The sequence below is a fragment of the Protopterus annectens genome, chromosome 7.part0 (assembly GCF_019279795.1).
Source record: "Protopterus annectens isolate FY-2018-M chromosome 7.part0, PAN1.0, whole genome shotgun sequence".
NCBI classification, from domain to species: Eukaryota; Metazoa; Chordata; order Ceratodontiformes; family Protopteridae; genus Protopterus; species Protopterus annectens.
The window spans coordinates 1,744,955,516-1,744,980,664 of NC_056739.1; the positions used below are offsets into that span (position 1 = coordinate 1,744,955,516).

Genomic DNA, 25,149 nt, shown 5'->3' on the forward strand with positions numbered 1-25,149 from the left:
TAGTAGCCACTTTCATACCTCATAACTACAGATTTTTGCCTCAAATATTTGGCCTGTTCCTCATAAAATCTGTGGTTTTCTGGCAAATCATGGAGGGCTAAAGTCATCAAATAATAACTAAGTAAAGACATAGGTTTGAGTTTCAGACTTCACATCCTTCAGAAAATGCATACTAACACCAATTCTGTTATTGTAGCAGCTTTCTAAGTTTATAAGAGCAAAATTTTAAATCTTTCCCTATTTTTGTGCCTTTATACCCCAATTATTTTAGGATTTGCCCATATTTCTTGCATTAAGAGGTTGAGAAGTGTGGCCACTTTCCAATTAAACATGCCATCATTACAGATGTAATAGTTTGATGGGCGATTATTATGTTGGAGTGAAAAAAAACACATGAAAAAAAGCACTGTACAGATACAAGAACATTCTCACGGGCATGCAACGTAATTGCTAAACATGCAAAAATGTCATGTAAAGGAAACACAATTCAGATTTAAGGCACTGAACTTTCATACCAGTTTATTATTTTTGTTTGCTTTCTGGAGTAGAGCTAAGAGCAGAGCTAAGAGCAGGTGTCATAAACCTTTTTCACACTCAGCCGAGAATGCCCCCTAGAACTTTTTAGCAAATACACAACAGAATAAGATACTAAAGAGCCTCGTGTTTAAAACCAAAGAATAATCTAGTGTACATTTAATTTATTCATTTTTGATTTTAATAAAAATTAGAGTTGGATCTACGAAAATACTCCGGTCTCAAAGCCCCAAATATTTATAATCTAGTGTACATTACATTTATACATGTTGGTGCAACACCACATTATAGTGCATCGTAATGATAATGGCGCTACACTTTTCTCCATTTTACTTGTTTGTGGTGGGAAACAGTGTCAGGTTTAGTAACTTGCTCAGAGTTCAGATACATTTATATCACTGCTTTGCATGAATTAGCAACAACTGTTACTAATACTATTATTTAAGAAATTCCACTTCAGTACAGTAAAAAAAGAAATTACCTAAACCTCACCAACTGGTCTGCAGTTAGGTACAGTTTGGTACAAAATACAGACTGCAGAGGCACTATGATATTTTCTAGACCACCACTATAAAACACAAATCCATTTACTCCTCCCGTATCTGTTTACTAATCCTACCCATTGCATCCCAATAACCAAGAAAAATTCTGTCTTCATTCAACACTTGTGTCAGAGAGTCAGGGAGTCCTGTAATGATGATCACACACTCACGCACACACACATCACATCATTCACATGAAACTACAGCTGCTGTATAACTATAATTTTATTTTACAATAAAAGAAATTCAAGTGTCAGCTTTGCCATGTGAATAAGATTCCTTTGCTGCAGTTTCTCTTAGCTGCTACTGCACTGCTTAAGCATATGTACGCTAACAGCCTTTTTTTAAACTTTTTTTTTTTTTTTTTTTTTTTTTTTTTACTTACCTGGAGGTCGAGCTACAAGAGGAGCCAAAGAGAGTAAATTTTCTTCTCATCCTGTAGAGTGCAGACATGGGTGGTGGTGGGTGGACTGTCTCCTGGACTCTGCAGCAACATATGTCAAAGTCAAGTTGAACTTAATTAAATTGCATTAATGTTTGTGAACATCAGCTCATTACTGCTGCTGCTTGCTTAATGCTGGTATTCCAGTTAACAAGAGTCTGACTTTGTCCGATAGGCTGCAGTCTGCCTCATGACACTGATGTCATTATGCACGCCCCTGCACGATGATGATGTTGCTCGATACGTGGTGACATCAGCAATAAGTTTAAAGTTGTATTTGGAAAAAAATCGAGAATTAAAGGGGCCACTCGGGAATTCGTGGCACCCCCATTATTTTGCCCTCAAAACCGGTAAATACTAAGGAATTCGGTACGGTTGAGAGGTATACCTGTGACTTAAATAGGGCATGCATGAGGGACAAATTTATCTTCCTGCGACTGCCATGTCTTTGGAACAGGTTTACCAGTTCATGTGAAATAGGACACCTCTGTGACACTGTTCATGAGAAACCTGGATGAGTGGATGGGGCACCATAAATTCTTACCAGGGGTAGTGCCCACAACTTTCCTGGAAATGGGCAGTCATCACTAAATGCAATCTTTGGTATTGACTAGTATTTTTGTGTTATTACATTGGGTTGAAACACCTAGGCTTAAAAGACCTCTGGGTTGATAGCCTAGTAATCTCCTATGATCCTATGGAAAACCTAGCACATTTTATCTATTTTCAGCAACTAAAAATTGAAACCCGAAAGAATTTTAAATAGAACATAATTGTCAAGGCAAAAGTTGGTTGATCATAGATCCACCCGAAGAGTCCTGCTTGGTGCAGTGGTTTAGGGCATCCGGTATTAAACCGATGAGTAGTGACTTTGATTCTGATTGACAGCTGTATGGGGAACCAATGGCATTTATTATACAGCAACATAAGAATATGATCTCTAGCAGGCTAGAATTGTTCCAGTGTTAGGGCGTGTTTTAGTGGGTGAAAGTCCCACAGTACCAAGGCACCAATGCAGGGCTGGAGTCTGATCCTCATTAGCTTTCACCTCCTTGCAGTGCTAAAAAATGAAGTAAGTTTTCCTCCAGACTAATTCTAATGATCTATTGTGAATGCTATGTGCTATGAACTATGTCAACATTATGTTGTAATTTTTTAATTTTTTATCCAAATTGCCCCATCAAACTCTCTATTACCTCCTAATATCTGATTACTATCCGTAGTATCCAGGGCCCCCGATAGCTGTCCATCACTCTTTAAGGGATGATATCGCCTATGTTGAGAACCACTGGTTTAAGCAAAAGTAACTCAAAAGAAACTCACATTTAATTTACTAGTTACTAAAAAAGGTAATATATTACTATTACCTCATTACTGTTTTGAAAAAGTAGTTATATTACTAGTTACTAGAAATTGTAATATATTGCGGTAATGTATTACATTGTGTAATATATTACTAACATCACTGACTGAGAGTAATTGAGGAGTTGCACTGAAATTACTTCCAGTTTGCCAGGCAAAAGTGGGGTGGTGTAGGGGGGTTATGCCAGCATAAGTTACATAGTAGCTTAACCATGCTGCTGTGCACTAACTAGCTCTTATAGTGCTTAGTCCTTTTTGAATGAGTCAAGTTAACACATCAGAGTGCTTGGAGAGCTCCTCTGTTTCTTCGAGAGAAGAACAAATCATGTATCTGCTTCTGTGGTGAGTACCTCAAACAACTTAAATAACTTCTCTGTTAGGAAGTTAGAAGACAGTTTAGCAAGCAGATAGGTCACTTCAGAATACAAACTGTTTCAGTTACAAGAGGCTTTTTTAGATTATAAGGTTACTACTGTATGTACTTGTTTCCTTGAGGAAAGACGACCATGGCTATAAAGCACTGCAGACCATTCAGTTTCTGAGATTTTTCTGTTCTGTAATTTATACAAATCACAGTTTCCATTTCTATACTTAATTAGTTATTGATCTCTTATGTAAGACTAGCAAGTTAACAGATTAGTGTCTGCAGTATATTGGTTAATTTTTGTTTTGGTAAATGTATTCTATTATTATTATTACTATTTTGTTTCACTGATAGAGTTTGGTAATAATTGCTATTAGTTATTAATAATTATTATTGTTTTCTTTCATTGTTAGATTTTGATAATGATGGAACCTTGAATAAAGAAGACCTGTGGGAGTTGGTGAACTGCTTGACAGGAGAAGCAGAGGACACAAAACTCAGTGATGCTGAAATGGATCAACTTATCAAGAATGTAAGCACTCATTTCATTTATTTATTTAAATTTGTTTACTTGCTAAATAGACTGATCTAATTACCCTTTTCAGCCATGACCCGGGTACAAAAAAACAAAACAGTTAATCCTATAAAATGAGTCAATACATAGTAAATTTACAAAGGAAACAGGTCTGTAGTTGAGTGTAAAATATTTGGGTGTTAAGTCAGACTAACATTAGTACTGTTAGTTTGCATAGTACATTTGTTTTAGTTTGCATACTGCATTACATCTGTTTGTTAGCCTGGATTCACTCCCATGCATTCAGCACATCGATCAACAAGCTCCCTTTAGCACTCGTTTTCATAGCAGGCATAGGTTTTACAGGATCCAGTTGCTAGCCTAATGCCCCACCCTCTTCAGAGAGTTCACCACACACTTCCATGCACACACACACCTAGGGCCAGTTTAGAGTGTCCAATCCACCTACTGCATGTCTTTGGAATGTGGGAGGAAACTGGAGCACCCTGAGGAAATCCACACGAATGCAGGGAGGAGGACATGCAGACACCACACAGAAGGCACCCCAGCCAAGAATCAAACTGGAGAACCTCTTGCTGTGAGGCAACAGCGCTAACTGTTATACCACTGCACCGCCCTTCTATGTGTTATACACAAGTGAAAATCTAGAGCATGTCTCTTCTATGTGAGAGAACTATGCTACAGTACATAAATACATGCTAAATGGTGTAATACACCCACAAATTAAATACACCCAGTTAAACACAGTATTATGCAAGGAGATTTAGCTCATTCATATGTCTATGTCTTAGCATCCGAGGCAGAGCTAGCCTCCCAGCGGTGTAAACCTTGGCTCTAGATGATTGTCACTATTGAAATGACATCCCAACCCCATGTGCAAAATAGGAAAAGGGGTTGTGGATAAATGAATGTATCTGTTTTAGCATGTATCATGAAAGCATGTGCATTTAGCTTCATCAAAAAGGATTTCCATTTTTTGAATGCCAGTAATGTGCGGTGCTCTTATTTCATTTGGTTGGAGAGTCCGAAGTGCAGATCCTATTCCGTGAAAGGCTTTCTGTCCTATGGTATGTTTGAATCTAGGTCTGGAGGGTGTAAGAATGTCATCTTAAATTGGCGAGGGTTTTCTTAATAAGTGGAGAACAGTACCCTTTTATAAGAATTTTGAATGTAAGTGTTCTTGGTTTAAAGGTGATTACTAGGCTAATGACCCCAAAAAGACTTTTAAAGCCTAGCCATGCTTCCCAAATTTACTGGACAGGTTATAATGCCACTCATGTAATAGCGGTGTAAACCTTGGCTCTAGATGATTGTCATTATTGAAGTGGCACCCCAATCCCATGTGCAAGATGGTAAAAGAGGTTGTGGATGAATGGATGTATCTGTGCCTTAGCATGTATCATGAAAGCATGTGCATTTGGCTTCGTCAAAAAGGATTTCCTTTAAAGACTTTTTTTGAATGCATGTAATGTGCGGTGCTCTTACTTCATTTGGTTGGAGCGTCCGAAGTGCAGAAAGCCCTGTGGTATGTTTGAATCTAGGTCTGGAGGGTGTAAGCATGTCATCTTAAATTGGCAAGGGTTTTTCTTAATAAGTGGAGAACAGTCCCCTTTTATAAGAATTTTGAATGCAAGTGTTCCTGGTTCAAAGGTGTTTACTAGGTTAATAACCCCAAAGTGACTTTTTAAGCCTAGCCATGCTTCCCAGATTTACTGGACAGGTAGTAATGCCTCTCATGTAATAGGGGGCATAATGTGGCAAGAGTGGTTAAGCGTTTACATGCTTCTTTCTAATAGAGACATACGTGACAGACCAAAGGTAAAATTCCCTATCCACTAATCTGAATTGTGCTTCAGTAAGTGCAGTGAGCAACTGCTTCATATGGATGGAAAGCCTGTTTCAGAGAAGGGGTAGACTCTGAGATACAACTTGTCCCTCCAATATGTCTTTTTTTATTTTGCAGAATTGGGTGTTTCTGATGTTGTTTTGCAGAAGTGCAACAGGGCCATAAGGGCTGTATCAGAGAGTGCTTTGTATAGCAGATGTAGATTGTCTCTCAGCAGTATGTAGGAGCCAGAGTATGAGGATAAGGCTTTGTGACAGTCCACATAGGGCATGTTGTCTGTACCATATTTTCTTTTCATTAGGAACCATTGTAGACTCCCCCAGATGTGGAGTAGCAGAGTAGCTGTGCTTGGTATTGGGAGCCAGTTTATTGCCCAAAGTACTTCTCAGTGGTGTGTTCTTCGGTCAGCTAGTAGAGCAAAATTTACATATTTTCACATCAGTAGATTGTAGTTTTTTGGCAGTTATAGAAGAGTGCTTGACAAGAAGGTATAGAGGATATTCTGATTTTAGAAGAAGTACATTTTTGGCTATAGATTTACGTGAAGCAGGAGAGAGAAGGTGAGATATTATGTAACAAAGTATTAAGTGAGACAGAAATTTGGTGGTTTTATCTGTATGGTTACTGATGTTAAGGGGGTCCAGTGTTAACCCTAGGTAGTTTTGTTCTTTAACATTGGGTATAGTATTGCTTTGGGTATTGACTAGTGCTTTTTAAGTCTTTATTTATTAATTCTGATAGAAGTTGAAGCTTCTTTATACTTGAAAAGAACATGATGTTGGTCTTTGCAGAGTTAACTTGCAGTCTGTGATCCTGAAGCCAAACACGAAGGTTAGGGAACTTAATTTACGGATATATTTGGAGGGATTTATGCATTTTGCTGGTATCAAGTGGAAGTAGTATATCATCAGCATACATAGTAATATACTATGATAGGTCTAATGGGATGTCATTAATGAAGAGAGTGAGTAGCAGGGGACCAAGAACAAAGCCTTGTGGAACCCCAGTATTAAGGGCTGCAATGTCTGCGAAGATATTCAAGAACATTTGGAATATGTATGGTCTTTAAGATATTCATGGAATTGGCCTGTTAGTTTGTGCAGGGAAATTATGTGGTTTACATTCTCAAATACTCTAGTTAAGTTTATAGATATGCCTGTTGATACAAGTCATTTATTTATGCTATTCAGTATATTATCACTTGTTGCCAGTAAGGCTGTCGGGATGCTAAAGGAATTTCTTAGGCCATACTATTGATCATAGAGCAGGCAATCACTGTTGATATGTTTGAGATATTTATGCAGTGTTTTTTTTTCAAATATTTCTGTTAGAAGGCAAACATTAGAAATGCATCTGTAGTGTTTGAGCTGTGTGAGGGATTGTGATGTTCTTCGTGTTTCACTGTTGCAGTCATTACATTTGGGTAATCTGCTGGCAGGTTGCCCTCAGTTGGCCTGAATAACAAAGTCTTGGGTCCTGCGTCGCTTGCTGTCTCCTCTTCCATGACGTCAGGTCGTCAGGGGTATTAAACATGCAGCCGACGCCATTTTATTCAGTCTTTCTTGCCGTGCGGTGCCTGAAGCAGAAGCAGTTCGCAAGTGCCAGTTGGCAGACTCCTGAAATTTTCGCATTCGAGTTTCAGAACCGAAGTCTTCAACTAAAGCCAAGTACCTCTTTGGGGAAACTTTTTCTTGCTGCTTACCGATGTCAGTAAAAGTTAATAATTGCATTACTTGTGGGAAGCAAATACCTCATAAGTATTTTCATTTGTACTGTATTCCTTGTCTAGGCCCAGATCATAACGTGCCTTGTTGTCAGTTTTGTGCTAGATTTAACCAACACACTATTAAGCGTCTGTATATTTTTGCTTCAAATTATTTGGGATCCAGATTTAATTACCCTGAAATGTCGTCGATTAGCAATCAGACTACCGGAGTTCACAAAAAACGCAAAGAAAAAGACAGAGACAGACCATCGAGGTCCAAAACCGATGACGAAGCTTCTCCTAAGCCAGTCGCCGGTTCGTCGGTACTCAGTGAGGCGCTTTTGCAACCCCTGATACCCGCTACTTTTGAGTCGCAGGCCTCTACCGAGACCCATGCAGAGTCCGCTATGCTGCGAGATTCTCAGAGTATTGAACCCACGGATGTCTCTCCCTCGGATGGGTCCAGAGCCGCTGAGCAGGCACTGGCTTTTGAGGTAGTTTTCAGGCCTCAACATTTTAATATAAAACCGACGCCTGCTTCAAAAACAAGACCAAAAACATCTTCTAAGTCTAAAAAAATGATGCAAGAGCCACGTGCTCAGGCCCCTATGCCTAAAAAACAGATGATCAAAATGGCTGAGGACTTGATTACCTTGATCAGGGGTTCCCAACCCCCCCTGCTAAGAGGCCTAGGCAAGACACTGATTATGAATCTTCAGATCAGGTTTCCATTTCTTCTGATCAGAAATTTTCTATTCCACCCTATGAGAATTCAGATGCAGTAGAATCCATCCCATCTGCATCTCCTCCTGAGGATTATTCTTTTGGAGAAACCTTGCATACTTTAAGGGAACATTTTCATTGGGAGAGTCAGGATTTCTCTGAATCAAAAAAGAGGCTTAGGGATTTCTTCTTCCTCAGCATAGGCCTTTGGCAGTACCTCCTGTATTAGACATTGTTGATGTGTTTTCGGAATCAAGCATGGCTCCTGATTCCCTACCTCCGGCTCCTAGTAAGCCAGACAGATATTGCAAGGTTCCTGACTCTGACAAATTTCTATTCAAAAATCCTACTATTATACTGAGACTATCTCAGAGGTTCCCAAAGGTATAAAGGCCTCTACAGCCAAAAATCCTACCCCCTCTGGTAGGGATTCCAGGGCGCTGGATAGATGGGGAAAGAAGGTTTATACGTCTGCAGCCTTGGCAATTAGGACCTTAAACTGCCAGTTTCATATGCTTAAATATCAACAGCATGTTATGGGCTTATTGAAACAGAAAATGATGTTGATTTCTGATTGTGTGGAAAATAAAGAATTACAGGAATTATTGCATGCAGCAGAACAGGTTGGAAAGTATACTTTGCAATATGGTTTTGATTCTTTGGAGGCCTCTTGCAGGGCCGCAGTTACTGGATCTGTGATTAGAAGCATGCCTGGCTCAAGGAGCAAAATCTGCCTGATCATGTTAAAGCTAAATTGTTGGATGCCCCTTTGCAGCATGATACTCTGTTTGGTAATAAGGGAGAAGAGGTTTTAAAGAAAATGGAAGATAAAGCTAAATCTATGCAAACTGTAAAAGATTTCTTACAAGTGCAGCCACCCAGGTTCAGTAGGCACTGGCCTGCTAACAATTGGTCCTTTCCTGTGTCCAACAGAGCCTCTCAAGGCAAATCCAGGCGCTCAAAAGGCTCTAGATACCAATCACAGGGTTCTTACAGGTCAAAGCAATGGGGTGCCTCCACCTCCCAATCTGGAGGAAACAAAGTACAACCCTACAGTAAGCAGTCTCAATTACCTCCCTCTACCTTCACCAAGCACTTATCTTTTGGCAGCCCCCTTGGGGGGAAAACTAGCATTTCATGCTCAAAATTGGCAGTTAATTACCCAGGACAAGTGGGTATTAAACAAAGTATACCAGGGGGTACAGATTACATTTCCATAATTTGCCAATTCCAAACAGTTGGCCAGATCTGCCACAAAATCAATGGGCAGAGGCTCAGAAACAAGTTACGTCCCTCATGGATATGGGGGCTATTCATCCAGTTCCAGAACCGGAAAAAGGACAAGGTTTTTATTCAAGACTTTTCCTGGTACCCAGAAAAGACAATGCCTGGCATCCAATACTGGACTTATCGATGTTGAACACATTCCTGGACATTCCAAAATTCAAAATGCTTACTTTACAACAGCTATTGCCTATGCTGGGCAGGAACGCTTGGTTAGTGACTCTAGATTTAAGAGGCATACCTGCATATCCCAATAAAGGAATTGTGCAGAAGATACCTCCGCTTCAAGGCAGGTTTTTTGCATTACCAATTCTCTGCACTGCCCTTTGGCTTATCTACTGCGCCCAGGGTCTTTACAAAGTGCCTGGCACCAGTAATTGCATTTTGCAGACAAAGAAGCATACAAATTTATCCTTACCTGGACGATTGTCTCATTCAAGCAGAGAACAAGGACATTCTTATTCAACATCTGGCATTTGTAAAAAGGCTTCTAACATGCCTAGGGTACACAATAAACAAAAAGAAATCCCAACTGGTACCCTCTCAAATAATTACATTCCTGGGTGCAAGCTTGAATACAACTGCCCAGATGGCTTACCTTACGCCACACAAACAAAGGCAACTGACAACAAACTTCAAACAGATGGCAAACAAATCCAGTTATCTGCAAGACAGATTCTGCAGGCTTTGGGGTTCATGGCATCCTGCATTCTACTAATTCCATATGCAAGACTGCATGTGAGGAAACTTCAGTGGTACCTAAAAAGTTTATGGAGTCAACATTGTCACAGTCTAGAAACAATGATTCTACTCATTCCCTACCTACAACAGGAGTTTCTTTGGTGGGCAGAGACATGTCACCAAAACAAGGGACTGTCATTCACTCTACCCCCTGCCTCCCAAACCCTAACTACAGATGCATCAGATTATGCTTGGGGGGGCCCACCTGGCGGGGAGATGCATTCAGCGTGTATGGAGCCCAAAACAAATGCATCTGCATATCAACCAGAAAGAGATGCTAGCTGTTCAAAATGCTCTGACAGCCTTCAAGGATTTACTTCATCCAGGACAACTACTGATAAAGATGGACAACATCATGGTTATGTGATACATAAACAAGCAGGGGGGTACACATTCCTACCCCCTTTACAGACTAGCCATGGAATTGTGGAACACAGCTTTGACTTACCATGTACATCTTCATGCTCAATTCCTGCCAGGAAAACAAAATACTCTGGCAGATGACCTAAGCAGAAGTCTTATGGACCCGCACGGGTGGAAACTGGATCCACTGATCTTCAGCATGGTAACACAGAAATGGGGGAGCCCAGACATAGATCTATTTGCCTCTCCCCAAAATTATCAACTGGACAAATTCTGTACAAGGACTTATCACAGACAAGCATGGAAAGTGGATGCCCTATCCTTCAGTTGGAAAAACCTATCAGTCTATGCTTTTCCCCCTCTGCCTCTTCTCTTCAAGGTCTTCCTAAAGGTCATACAGGAAAAAACAAAAGTGATCCTGATTGCTCCGGACTGGCCTCGCCAGCACTGGTACCCAATTCTAAGGAATATGTCTCAACTCCCTCTATGGTACTTGCCTCAAATACCTCATCTACTGTCTCGGCAGAACAATCAAATTCTGCACACTCCGCTCCAAACTCTGAACCTTGCAGCATGGCTGATCATTTAATTATTCAAATAACACCTCTCAGTAAATCTGTGATGGATGTCATTTTGGAAGCCAGAAGGCCTAGTACTAGAAAATGTTATGCTGATAAATGGAAGATATTCTGTGCTTGGAACCAAGCACAAGGAACAGACAGAGCAAAACCAAATATCCCTCAGATTTGACAATACTTGACTGAGATGCTTGACAAGGGCCTATCTTTTTCTTCAATAAAACTCCATGCCTCTGCCATCTCGGCTCATTACAACACGGAGCCTCCCATCCTTTCTCATCCTCTGCTAAAACAGTATCTTAGAGGAACCAACAATGTAAGGCCTCCCAGAAGATCACCAACTCCTGCGTGGGACCTCAGGTTTGTGCTGGAAAAACTCACCCTGCCTCCTTTTGAGCCAGCAGCTACTGCGGATATAAAATTTTTATCTTGGAAAACAGCTTTCCTCTTGGCAATCACTTCAGCAAGAAGGGTTTCAGAACCACAGGCTCTCATGGCTGTGGAGCCTTTTATTACATTTTTTCCAGACAGGATGTCCCTCAGAATCAATCCTTCCTTTATGGTTAAGGTGGTATCCAGTGTGGCTCTTAACCAAACAATTCATCTGCCAAAATTTTACCCAAATCCGCAAAACAAGGGGGAGCGGATTCTGCATTCATTGGACGTACACAAACAACTAAGATTCTACTTAAACAGGACCAAATCTCTAAGAAAGTCTGAGCAACTACTGGTGGCATTTGCTTCCGAATCAGAGGGGAAGGCTATATCAAAGCAGACCTATTTCTAAGTGGATAAGCCACTGCATTCGTTTCTGCTACTTGCACCATGGTAAACCTGTGCCCAAGGGAATCTGGTCGCACTCCACCAGGGCTGCCTCTACCTCAGCAGCTTTTCTCGGTGGAGTTCCAACCAAAGACATTCTAGAAGCTGCTACTTGGAGCTCTGTTCATACCTTCACAAAGCATTATCATTTGCCTCTCTTCCCCAAATCCAGGGCAGGCTTTGCCACTGCAGTTCTGCAGGGCGTTATAGCCGCTCCTAATGCTATTTAGTTCCATCCTCCCATCCATCGCTTTGGGATTCTACCCAAATGTAATGACTGCAACAGTGAAACACGAAGAACATAGTACAGTTGTGTACACTTACCATAACTGTAGATGTTCGAGTGTATTCACTGTTGCAGTCCGGGTTACCCACTCGCCATCCCCCTTTTCTATAACTTCTCTTTCCTTCACTATATTCTAAAGCCTTTGTGGTGTATTTGCTTTTAGATGAAGGTAAAGTTTATGTTGCTAAAAGTGCATTTACATATATTGCTGTCTATGTATGTGTGTATATATATATATATATATATATATATATATATATATATATATATATATATATTTTTTTTTTTTTTTTCTCCTCATTTGGGGGGTGGCTGACATCTGGGGCAGGTTTTATACCCCTGACGACCTGACGTCATGGAAGAGGCGACAGCAACTGATGCAGGACCCAAGACTTTGTTATTCAGGCCGACTGAGGGCAACCTGCCAGCGTATTACCCAAATGAAATGACTGCAACAGTGAATACACTCTAACATCTACATTTATGGTGTACTATTTTGCTAGTGGTACAGTAGTTGCATGTTTAAAGTGTTATGGAACATTACTAGTTATAAGAGATGCATTGCATATATGAGTGAGTGGGTTTGGCAATATTATCTACTGCAAGTTTCAGAAAGATAGGATATAGTGTGGTAAATCTGGCCCCCAATGTGTTTAGTTTGGATAAAAAAAATTGGTTTCTTTAACAGATATAGCTTTGCTCTCCATGATTTTTCATTCATATAATTTGTGCACTTAGAAAACTTTGTCTGAAGCTTCCCCACGTGGACTAGACTCCAGCTGACAGTGATTGTGGCTTGGCTGCAATTTTCCAGTAGTTCTTTAGTCACATTTATCCAAAGACATCAAGCTCTACATTTTTTCCTAGTTCTTTTGCAATCATTGCATGATTGAGATTGGTTAGTAATGAGCACTTCAAATTTCTTATATGAAGGCCCGTCTTTAGCCCGAGCCAGTAATCAAGGAGCCCCAATCCTCACCACAGACACCGGTGGTGTCACACACACACACACACACACACACACACACAAACACACACACACACACACCTGGGAAAGGCTGACACAGATTCACCAGCTGTGTCCCCTCTCTCCAGATTACAGGGTAGCTGCCACCAGCCAAATATCCTGAGGCTCTTACAATGGGTTACCAATTGTACTGTGTCAAATTGATACAGATATGAATGGTAGAGTGTGACCAAAGAAGTGGCCACAGTGACACTGAAATAAGCACAGGTACTCTCACGATATTAACAAATATTCACTAAAAGCCCAGTCACAATGAAAAGATATAAAAAATATTTAATAATGGAAAATCAAAGTAGAAAACAGGAAGATAGTTAATATTTAGTTACAATAAACATCAGATTTTTCAGTCATATGAAATATAAATAACACACAGTTGGATAGAATCTCACATGCAGAAAAAGAAATAATGCTAAACTAATCTCACAGTACTTTTCCTAACTGAACTAAGGAGAAAATGTCCCTAGCTAACTTACTTAATATTGCAAGGCAAGATGTACTGCTGAGATGCTCACTTCCACATGGCAGGATGAGATACTCCACACACTGAACTGTACATCTAACAACTGCCAACAACTGAACTATGATAACTGACATAGAGCTTTTATATATCGGATTCCAAAGAAAACAAACACAAATTGCTGCTGCCAGAGGTCCGTCCTTCTGCTGGTTAGGGAATAACATCACATCTAGTCACCTGACGCTGGCACAGTTCACATTCAGAACTCTTAAGATTCTGTTGCAGTATTGTTTGAACATAAGCAACTTTTACAAATATATTTTAATACAAGCATCTGTACAAATTAATGTGGCAGTCAAATGACATAAGATTATTTACAAAACTGTCAGCCAGCCATGCTGGCATATGCCACACTTGCACTGTCCCACTTCTCCTGGTACAGCTGACAATACCTGACAACATCACATCTCTCCCCCTTTGAAGACTCAAGCTAGTTTTTCAAGGGTCCCTAGAAAATGTTGCTTGAAAAGAATGGGCCTGTCTGGGAGCACATTAACCTATACCCTGTCTTGAGAATCCATCTGCATTGACACTGCTGTAATCTGGACTGGCTTGTACGGGGGGGAGGTCCTTCCAAAGCCCCTTTAAGCTTTTGGAATGCCTGCTCGTAGGGTGGGGTCTGCACTACCTTATCTGCCCTGTTTTTTTCTCCTCAGGTCTGTGAGTGGAGCAGCTATTGTACTATAATTGGGAACAAACTTTCTATAGTACTCTGCAGTCCCCAAGAATGCTCACTTGATTTTTGGTAACGGGCAGGCCACACCTGAATAGCTTCTAGTTTGGCAGGTTCTGGCCTAATCTTACCACTCCTTAGTCTATGTACCAGGTAGGAGTCCTCTGCTATGCCCACCTGACACTTACTGGGCTTAATGGTCAACCCTGCCCTTTGCAGTCTGCCCAGGACCGCCTTGACATGCTGAGGCTTCTTTGTGCCCCTACCTCATCTTTAGCATGTTTACCTTGTAATTAACAATACTGACCTTCCTTACCATTTTGAATTGTCCCTCGAAATCTGCCTGCAGCTTAGTGTATCTGACAGGAATAAGCACCAATAACCTGCTGTTCCACAGTATACTTTCTGGCTCGAGCATTCCTGTCATATCAGACCTTTTTTGCTGTTGGGCTCCTGCCAGGTTTTTCCTGAGGTTTAGGACATGTGCCACGACAGATTCCTTTTGGGATTCACAATCACCCTCCCACTCATCACAAATCAAATCTAATGGCCCCCTCATCCTACGCTCATACAGTAATTCAAAGCGTGAAAGTCCTGTGGATTCCTGGGATACCTCTCTGTATGCAAACAATAGATGGAGCAAGTATTTGTCCCACTCTCTCCTAAACTGCTCTGCAAATGCTTGTATCATGGTCTTTAGTGTAGAGTTTAACCTCTGCACAAGACCACTAGTCTGGGGATGGTAGTGGTGGTCTTTAGGTGCTTCACCCCCCAATGCTTCCACAGACAAGCCAGCAAGTCTGACATAAAATCGGCACCTCTGTCAGTCAGTATTTTTCTCGAGAAACCTACCCTGCTGAAAATCTCTAACAAAGCATTTGCTACATGTTCATCGTGCATACAGCTGCAGTCATAACAGAAGGGTTCTCTTGCCGTCAGGCGGGTCCTCGGTCGGCCGAATTCCAAAGTCTAGGTCCGGCGTCGGTTGTCGTCGCTTTCTTTCCTGACGTCAGTGCGACAGGGGTACATAAGACACAGCCGACGCTATTTTCTTCAGTCTTTTTTGCCGCGCGGTGCCCGAAGCAGAAGCAGTTCACAAGTGCCGGTCGGCCAGCTCCTGAAATTATGAAAATTTGTAAACCGAAGTCTTCTTTAAAGCTAAGTACCCCGTTGGGGAAACTTTTCTTGCCTCAGACCGATGTTAGACAAAGTTAACAATTGTATTTCTTGTGGGAAACAAATACCGCATAAGGATTTCCATTCCCACTGTATACCTTGTTTAGGCCCAGACCACGACGTCTCGGGCTGTCGCTTTTGTGCTACTTTCAATAAACGCACTGTTAAGCGTCGGGCGGAGTTCGCCCAGCACTTTTTTGGTAAAGCTTTTAATTATAAAATGTCGTCGGAGACTCCGACTACTGTTTTGTCCAAAAAACGCAAGGACAAAGACCGACACGCGAGGTCTCCACCGACACCACGCCAAAACCGGCTACACGCGGTCCGGTTCACCACTACCATCCCCAGACTAGTGGTCCCTCTGCACGAGACCAATAGTCTGGGGATGGTAGTGGTGGTCTTTAGGTGCTTCACCCCCCAATGCTTCCACAGACAAGCCAGCAAGTCTGACATAAAATCGGCACTCTGTCAGTCAGTATTTTTCTCGAGAATCCTACCCTGCTGAAAATCTCTAACAAAGCATTTGCTACTTTCTCTGCCTCGTCGAAGGACAGAGCCACTGCCTCAAGGTATCTGATAGGATAATCTGCTACCACCAGGTTATACTTTTTCCCTGTGGAACTTGGGGTACTCAGAAGTATCAAAATATCCATAGCTGCCCTCTGAAATGACTCTTCAATCACAGGTAGAGGCATCAATAGACCCTTGTCTTTGTCCCCTCCCTTGCCTACCTTTTTGCACTGCTCACAGGTCTTGCAGTACCTTTTTGCATCCCTTGCAATCCCAGGCCAATACAAAATGTGCATAATATGACTCTTGGTATACTTTATACCCATACGACCTGCAAAAGGAATGTCATGGGCTATGGCTTAGAAGTGCCAGATGGTAGGCTTTGGGCACTACCAACGGCTGTACCACCTCACTCTCTAGCCCTCCCTCAAGGGTCCACTGTCTGTACAGTAACCCTTTGTTCCAGTATACAGACTCCCCTTTTACTTGAGCATCAGGTGCCTCCTTAGCTACCTCCCTGAAGCCTGAAAACGGTGCCTGTCTCAACTCTATGTTTGTAACTCCTCCTAACTCCCCTTCCACAGGAAACCTTGTTTCTTCTAACAGCAGTGCCTCGCTGTCAACTTGGGTACTACCCTACTATCCTTCCTAAAGCTTCCTTCCTTCCTAAAGCTCTAACTGTTGTGGATTGCCCAAGCAGGTACTGCTCTTCTTTAACCACTGCAGGCTTCACAATGATTATGTCAAAGGCTGTCTCTCTCTTAATGGCCTGTCTTCCATCCACTAAGCTAGGATACAAACTTCTGTTGTCTCCAGGCAACCTACTACTGCCATGTTGTTATTCCCACTTGCTGACTCTCTCACCTTTTGTTCCTCACTGAGCTTTGACTCAGTAGACATTTGTATGCTACATGACCCCTCTGGTTACATTTAAAACATCTAACTCCTAATTCTGGCCATGTACCTGAACTAGAGACTTCCCCTGTTTACTGGTAGACTCTTGGAGTGATTTAGGCTACCCACCATGGGTTCCCTTATATCTGTGTGCAGCACTGGGTATACCTTCCCTGTGCAGTGACAGCCCGTTTGCCAAGTAGAGATCCCCTTTTTCTCCTCAGTTCATCTGCAGAGTTACATTCTTGGTCTGCCAACCAGATTCTCATGTCTTCAGGCAAAGTGCTAAGGGCTTGTTCCCTCACCAAAAGGTCTGCCAGCCTTTCAAAAGTGGTGACCTGAAACCCACTTACCGACCTATGAAAGTAAGTGCTTAACTCAGCAATATAATCACAAACACTTTCATCTGCCTTGCATCTGTGCTTATGAAACATTTTGCTGTATGCTTCAGGTGATAACTTAAAACAGTCCAGAAAAACCTTGTTTTACTTTTTCATAATATAAACAGTCAGTATCTGACAATTTGGAAACAGTAGATGTTAAGTTGTCTATCTCGACTTCATTCATGCTGTTTGGGATCGGAGCCGATCCTCGGCTCCGACTCGGCCATCTTCAATAGCTCGAGAGCTGTTTACTGGCTCAAGGCTACCCCTTATCCCATGATGCCTAGCGACAGCTACCCAGATCTCGTTTACCGCTTCAGCTGCGAGGTGTGTCGTTTTCTGACTCAGGCTTGTATATTTTCAATTTTTTTATGTAAAATATTCTCTTAGACCCTTTAAACTAATAGATATTTTACTTTTCTTAGCTTTATTCTGTACGTGTTGTTAAGTACTTTGTTCTTCTTAGTTTCCCTTTTATTTAGAACTCGTTTAAGTTGGAGAATTCTCCCCCCTCCACCTCTCCCTAAGATAGCTGTTTAACTTATAGGCTCTCCTTTCCTTTTTTGCTATCGTTAAAAAAAAAAAAAAAAAAAAAATAGGTGTACTTGTTTAGAGTCGTACTTATTTGTCTGTCTGAATTTCCCTTGTGGTACTTAGTTTTTTTGTAGTTGGGTCATGACTAAGGAAGCTAAAGTATCTGATTTTAAAAAGTGTGACTCATGCTGTCAGAAAATGTCTCTGACAGATGGGCACACTAGTTGCGTTAATTGTTTGTGCACGGTTCACCTACAGGACTCTTGTTCTATTTTCCATGCCTTTAGTCCAAGAGTCCTGCAGGAGCATAAGAACAAATTGATCCTTAGGGGTCTGTTGAAACCTCAGGATTCACCAGCAGAGAGTTTCCAGCCAGTGAAATCCCCAAAATCCACTAAACCGTCGGCTCCACCTTCAGAATTTACAGAGTATGTTGATTCCAGCTGGCACCGACAAGACAACCCCTCCGTCGGCTCCATCGGATGTTTCGGAGCCGTCTCGGAGCCATAAGAGGCTGAGGTCCCCTTCATTAGTCAGTTCATTTGGCTCCTCTGTCTCCATTATTGCAAAGTGAACATAGCCACCATTCTTCACACTTCTCTCGATTCTCTAGGCTGTCAGATCATGATGTGGAGAGAGTAGTAGGTTGCTTAAATCACAGGCACTAGCAAAATTGTTTAGCCCTCCTCAACAGGTATCGGCTCCATCCACCTCTCTCTCTGTTCCTCCTCCGACTCCATTGAGTTTGGAGCCGGAGTTCGTTGTGGTTCGAGTAGTGGAACCGTCGGCTCCAATCACCATCTCTCCTTCGGCTCCATCTTCGGCTGCGATTACCTCGATAGTTCCTTCGATCGAGGAATCTGGATGCCAGGGCTCCCTCATCGGCTCCGAGGGGGCGAGTGGCATCGGACCCTTCTCCGATCCCATTCTTCCTCTCGGAGCATTGGCACAGGTGAGCTCTGCTCCAACATTGGCCTTGGAGCCATCCCCCTCGGTGCGGAGAAAGATTCCTATTTCTTCAGAACCGGAGCTTTCTCTGCCTCGAGGCAGGGACGCCTTTGAGGTCATGCCGAGTGTGCTGTCCCCCAAGACAGCTCCACTACCAGCTCCATCGGCTCCGTCCCCCGTAGTGTCTGTGTCAACCGCTGCTCCTCCTCCAGACCCCAAATGTAGGGAACCGATGCCCCAGGACACCCCATTGGGTGTTTCCTCTTCTTCCGAGGCCTCCCCTGATCACTCAGAGGAGCCCCCTCAGAAGAAGTGCAAGAGGAAGCACATTGACTCCCCTGAGTCTGTCACTTCTGATACAGACTTAGATGAATCGGAAGGGTCCCCGAGATCCCCCTCTGAAGATGTTTCCTTTTTGGACATCCTTGAAATGCTTAGGCAGAGGGGGAACTGGACTTCCTTAGCCCCTACCGAGGATGAGTGTGTGTTCCTGGACACTTTTGGTTCCCGACCTTCCACCTCCTGGGTTTCTCCTCCTTTCGACCCACTTATGTCTGTAGTGGCTCGACAGGCATGGTCAGCTCTGGACACAGTGGAACCAACTCCGAGGAGACCTAATAAATTTATTACAGCCCCCCAGGATAAGCAATTCCTTTCTAAAGGTGTGCCCGTTGATGCCATGGTGGTAGCAGCAGCCATCAAGAAAGAGTTAGCAGAGACCTCTTCATCTGATCATCCCCCTAACAAGGAGTCTAGGATGATGGACAGGTACGGAAAGCAAATGTTTGCTTCAGTGACCTTCTCCATGAGGTCCCTGAACTATCTATGTCATTTTACTCGCCTTCAAACGGATCTCCTTAAAGAGCTTGGAGATACCTTCAAGATCCTACAGCTGAGGGAGTACAAGCCAAAGTAGCTTCCCAGCTAGCGACTCTTAATTCTGTAGTTAACTCCTCCATGAGGCTCATTTCCTATGCAGCCGATGGAGCGAGTAGAGCCATGGGCACGGGTGTGGCCCTCAGGAGGCATGCTTGGATGCGGCTGTGTCACTTTGCGAACCCTTTCGAGCATCCTTCACCAATACCCCCTTTGATGGCTCCTTTCTCTTTGGGTCACAGGTGAAAGACACTTTGACTAGGTGTGAGCAAGAAGGCAAGACTCTCTCTGCCGTGGGAGTCCGTTTTTCCACTCCCTCTAGACCTTACCCCAAGGGTCAGAAGAGTGGGAGGTGGTCAGAAAATGTAGTTCAGTCAGTCACAGGGTCCATTCTATGAGCCCCATGGAGAGAGCTCCCCAGGGACAGATGGCGAAACTGAAATGGCAGATACTGCCCACACAGCAGAGGAGGCCTGCAGAAGCAGGTGTCCAGAGATTCTTTTTCTGAGACACCATATCGGTGCTCCTGAAAGGAGGCATGATTGCCCACCTTTGGAGGCAGTTGGGAGTTGCTTATCCATGTACCAGAGAGCCTGGCTAGACATTACAAAGGATACTCAGGTGTAGAGGATTATTTCCAGAGGTTATATAATTCCCTTTTCCTGGCCCCCCTCTGTTAGTAAACAAAATTCCCGATGTTCCACCCACTCAGGGGAAATCAGCAGCTCTGAAAATACAAAAGCTGCTAGAAAAAAAGTCATTCAAGATGTCCCACCAGACTGGAAAGGATCTGGAACTTACTCAGGGTTATTTTTAGTGCCAAAGAAAACAGGGGACTGGAGACCAGTTTTGGATCTCAGCATTCTGAACAAATCAGTTCAGCATGCCAAGTTCCAAATGATCATGGTTCAGTCCATTTTGCCTTTTCTGCACAAGGACAACTGGATCTGCTCAGTAGATCTCCAGGACCTGTGCTATCACATAAAAATGAACAGGCATTCCATGAGATATCTACGGTTCTGGCTGGGAGCCATTCACTACAACTTCAGAGTACTGCCCTTTGGCCTCAACACAGCCTGCAAGGTGTTCACCAAATGCATGGCAGTAGTAGCAGTTCACTCGAGACTGCAGGGATACCAGGTGTTTCCATCCCTCGACGACTGGCTCATAACCGCTTCAACCAAGCATCTGCTGATAGCAGCTCCAGACTATGTACTCCAGGTTTGTTCCAATCTAGGAATTACTGTCAGTCACAACAAATCTCAACTTCAACCATCTCCAACATTAAAATTCATAGGGGCCTTCTTCAACACAATGTCAATGACATCTTCATTCCATTTGCCAGGTGTTCAAACTATCCATTTTCATGTCAACAGAATTCTTCAAAACTCATCCATCTCAGCCAGACTGATTTTACAGACCCTGGGATCCATGTCTATAGCAGTAGTTCTAGTCCTGTTAGTAAGATACCATATGAGAATTCTTTATGTACCCCCACCACATATACCCCAAAGCATCCTTAACACCTGTCCCCCACCTAGTATCTCCACGAAGCAGGTCGTATACACCCTCTTCAAGGCCAAAAACACAGCCTCTATGGGACTAGACAACATCCTGGGCTGTCTTCTACATGGGTTAAAATAGGAATTGGCATCACCATTGAGCATGCTTTTCAATCACAGCCTAAGCACCCACTTCAACCCAGCAGAATGGAAAACAGCTACTGTTATCCCTTTGCGCAAAAGGGTGCATCCATGGACCCCAGGAAGTATAGACCCATTAGCCTGGCCAGGGAACGAATCATCATTGATCTTATTAACAAAGATATAGGAACTCTCCAAACGCTCGACCCCACCCAGTTTGGCTTTGTCAAGGGGAGATCATGCCTGCTAAACTTGGCATACTTCCGAGACCGTCACCAAAGCCCTAGACATGGGCAGGTCTGTGCATACGGCCTACCCGGACTTAGCCAAGGCCTTTGACAAAATCCCCCACTCAGGCATCATTGATAAACTCCCCCAGCTGGGTATCAACCCATATATTGTCAGGTGGTTGCAAAGTGGCTCACTGATAGAACTTATATGGTTAAAATAGGGGACTCCACCTCCTCCAGCAGAACCGAAAATAGTGGTGTTCCCCAGAGATTGGTTCTGGGACCCTTACTGTTCAGAATCTACTTCTCCAAAGTACAGACTAAAACTAAAGGACTGTGACTGACAAAGTTTACTGATGACTGCAGACTGAGAGTGATCATTGAAACCTCTAGCAATGTCCGCATCCTGCCAGAAGGTCTTACACAGACTAATGACTGGTGCCAAAGTCATGGCTTTAAACTTAATGCAAAAAAAAAAACGCATTATCATCCCCTTCAGCAAGTGTGATGTTCCTGCAAACTGTCACATCATTAGCAATACCTTAAGCACACAGTCAGTGGTGAGAGATCTGGGCACACAGGTCGACAGCAACCTTAACTTCAGTCACCATGTCTGCACAGTAGTAAGAAGGGCATTTTATATTGCTCATTTCATAAGTAAGGACATTGTCTTCAGAAAAATAAAGTTATAATCCCCCTGTACTCTTCCCTCACCTCATCAGGCCAGTAATAGAGTACAAAGCTTCCTTTGGTATGTTCCTTTCCAAACACCTGGAGCAGTTGGAGAGACCACAAAAGGTTCCTTGCAAAGAAAATGTATGGTCTCCAAGATCTCTCTTAAGCGGACAGACTGAAATCATTGTCACTTTATTCTGTGTCATACTGCTCAAAGGCAACCTGTGCCTTGTGTATAGAGCAAACTCTGACCCAGCTTTAATGGAAGTGCTGCAGATTCGCAAGTCAAATGGCACACGGGTCACTCGTTCAAAGGAACCTAACTTGGTATGTGACTTCAACAAAACTTGTTGGAGAGACAGATTTGTCTCACAGGGGTTGCCCCACCTTTGGAACAAGCTTCCTTTTCATGTTAAACAAAGCGCCTCATTGGTCCTGTTTGTGTAATTTGGATGATTGGATGGATAATCGGAAATTCATCCTGGGGAGTCCACTTGTTTCCCTCTTGGACAGGGGCAGTAGGTGCTGATTTTAGTGTTTGCTTTCACCAGACACCCTTGGGAACATGGGTTGAACTTAGCTAGGCTTGTAAGGGCCCTAGGGCCGTTAGCCTAGTGACTTCCTATGATCCTAATGGATATTGGCAATCCAGTGGTCCATTCTACATCAGTCTATGTCCACCAAGATCAGTATAACCTTTGGCAGTAGATTCACTCAGATCATATTTTGCAAGGTCGTCCATTCATCCTTCCTCACCCCAAGGCCGTAGTGACTACAGACACTTCCCAGATTGGGTCGAGAGGGGTACTTCTTGGGGAAGACTGTTCAAGGTACTTGGTCTCCAGAGGAGGCCAACTCGCATATCAATGTACTGGAAATGAGAGCATCACCCTTTTATATAATTACAGGCATTCCAAGACTCTCTCCCTTCCGGAACTGTTGTGACTCAAATAGACAGTATGTGTGTAGTATGGTACATCAACAAGCATGGAGGAACCAGATCTTACCTCTTATGTTGAGCAACTATGAGAGTGTGGCAATGAAAGATCTCTTCAAATCTGTTTTTGATGATAATGCACATACTGGGGAAGTCCAACATGATAGCAGACAAGTTGAGCAGGTCCATGTTACTACCTCATAAGTCATCTCTCTGCAACAGAGTGATGGAAATGATATTCCGTCAGTGGGATCAACTGTGCTGTGACCTATTTGCATCTGTCATGAACAACAAGTGCAGCAGGTTCTTTGCTCTAATCTCCCTCGCCGAGGGAGTCACCAAGAGAAGCTGTCCTTCAGGATTGGCCCCCAGGTCTCCTCTATGCTTATCCTCCAACTCCATTGATCCCCAAATTATAACAAAAACCATCCCGATTGAATTGGCTTTGACAGATTTGGTTTCCCTTCCTTTGGCCTTATCTAGTTTACCCGCCTTGGATTCTGGATCCAATTCTAGACCTCCTGTCTCACTCGACAGACATTACTCACCCTGTTATCCTGAGCTTAAAGTTGACTGCATGGTTTTCCAATTCCATTGACAGCCAGACAACCTAAGCTGTCTTCCCCAGTCTGTCATATTCTTTTGTCATCCAGTAAACCCGCCACTTGAAAAATTTACAAGAGCAAATGGAAAAGATTTGCCCTTTGGGTGCAGCAACAAGACATCAATCCCTTTTTAGTGCTAGTTCCTAAAATTCTTGAATTCCTGGCTTCTGTTTTTAATTATGGGACTAGTCCTTCTGTGGTGAAAGCTTATTTGGCTGCCATTTCCAATTTTCATATTGGAGTTGATAATTCTACAATGGTTTCTTCACGTCTTTGTAAGGCCTTTATAAAACTAACTTTTCTACTCCGACCACCCTTTAAGGACCGTACGCTACTGTGGGATCTGAATTTAATTTTACAGGCACTAACTCAGAAGCCATTTGAACTGGCTACAAAACGTGAATGGAAATATTTGACTTGGGAAAACTATTTCTGATAGCAATAACATTGGCCAGGAGAGTTTCAGAACTTTAAGCTTTACCATATAAGCCTCCTTATTTAATTTTCCATAAGGGTAGGGTATCCTTAAGAATCAATCCTTCCTTTCTTCCTAAGGTGGTGTCAGGATCTAACATTAACCAAACTATTAACTTATCAGTATTCTTTTCTTTTCAAAATTTTCAAACAAAGTCTGTAAGAGCTTATTCAACCAGGTCCATGGTGACCTCTTTAGCTTTTTTATCTAGGTCTTCCATGGATGATATTTGTGCTGCTGCAACTTGGGTTAATCCTCATACTTTTATTACTCATTACAAGTTGGATATGGTCTCTAGGGGAAAAGCAGACTTTGGCTCAGCAGTATTCAGGAATATCCTTCCTTAAGTCCACCCGGGATTCAAGTAGCTGGGGACTCTTGTCCCATATGTCAAGGAATTAATAAAAATTGACAACATCAGATAAAGAAGTTATGTACTGACCATAACGTTCCATCTGTGTTGTCCATTTTCATTCTTCTCAACTCATCTCCCTCCAGCCCCCAGCCCTGTTTGTTTGATGACTTCTGGAAGAGTGGAACAGTATTATAGAACCAAAGTTCCTTTTATTTGTGCTGTAGATAGTGACTTTTCATCTTAAAAGTAGTAGTTCATTATGTATATAATAAGAAGCTGGAGAAGGAGGGTAATACTGCATTGTGGGTAAGGGAGGAGCTTGAGAGCTTGTAGTATCCATGAACTGTGAAACAGCAGCCGAGTCAGATCCTAGGGTCAGATACAAACCCATATGGTGAGGAAAAATGAAAATGGGACAGCACAGATGGAACATTATGGTGAGTACATAACTTCTTTTTTTGTGTTGTGATAATTTTTGTATCTGAAACTGGTCTACCTGATTCTAGAAGATGCTACTGCAATTTGCAATTGTTTTTGGGCTGGAAAATGCATTTTTTTTGCAAA

The 25,149-nt window shown here is 42.6% G+C and overlaps 1 protein-coding gene across 1 annotated transcript in view; it reads left to right on the forward strand.

The window, feature by feature from the left end:
- The window catches only part of CIB1 (calcium and integrin binding 1), a 633,343-nt gene that overhangs the window by 363,057 nt on the left and 245,137 nt on the right, over window positions 1-25,149 (forward strand). Inside the window, exon 5 of the mRNA XM_044078285.1 lies at window positions 3,658-3,776. Within this exon, the coding sequence (XP_043934220.1) occupies window positions 3,658-3,776 (119 nt within the window). The remainder of the gene's footprint in view (window positions 1-3,657; window positions 3,777-25,149) is intronic.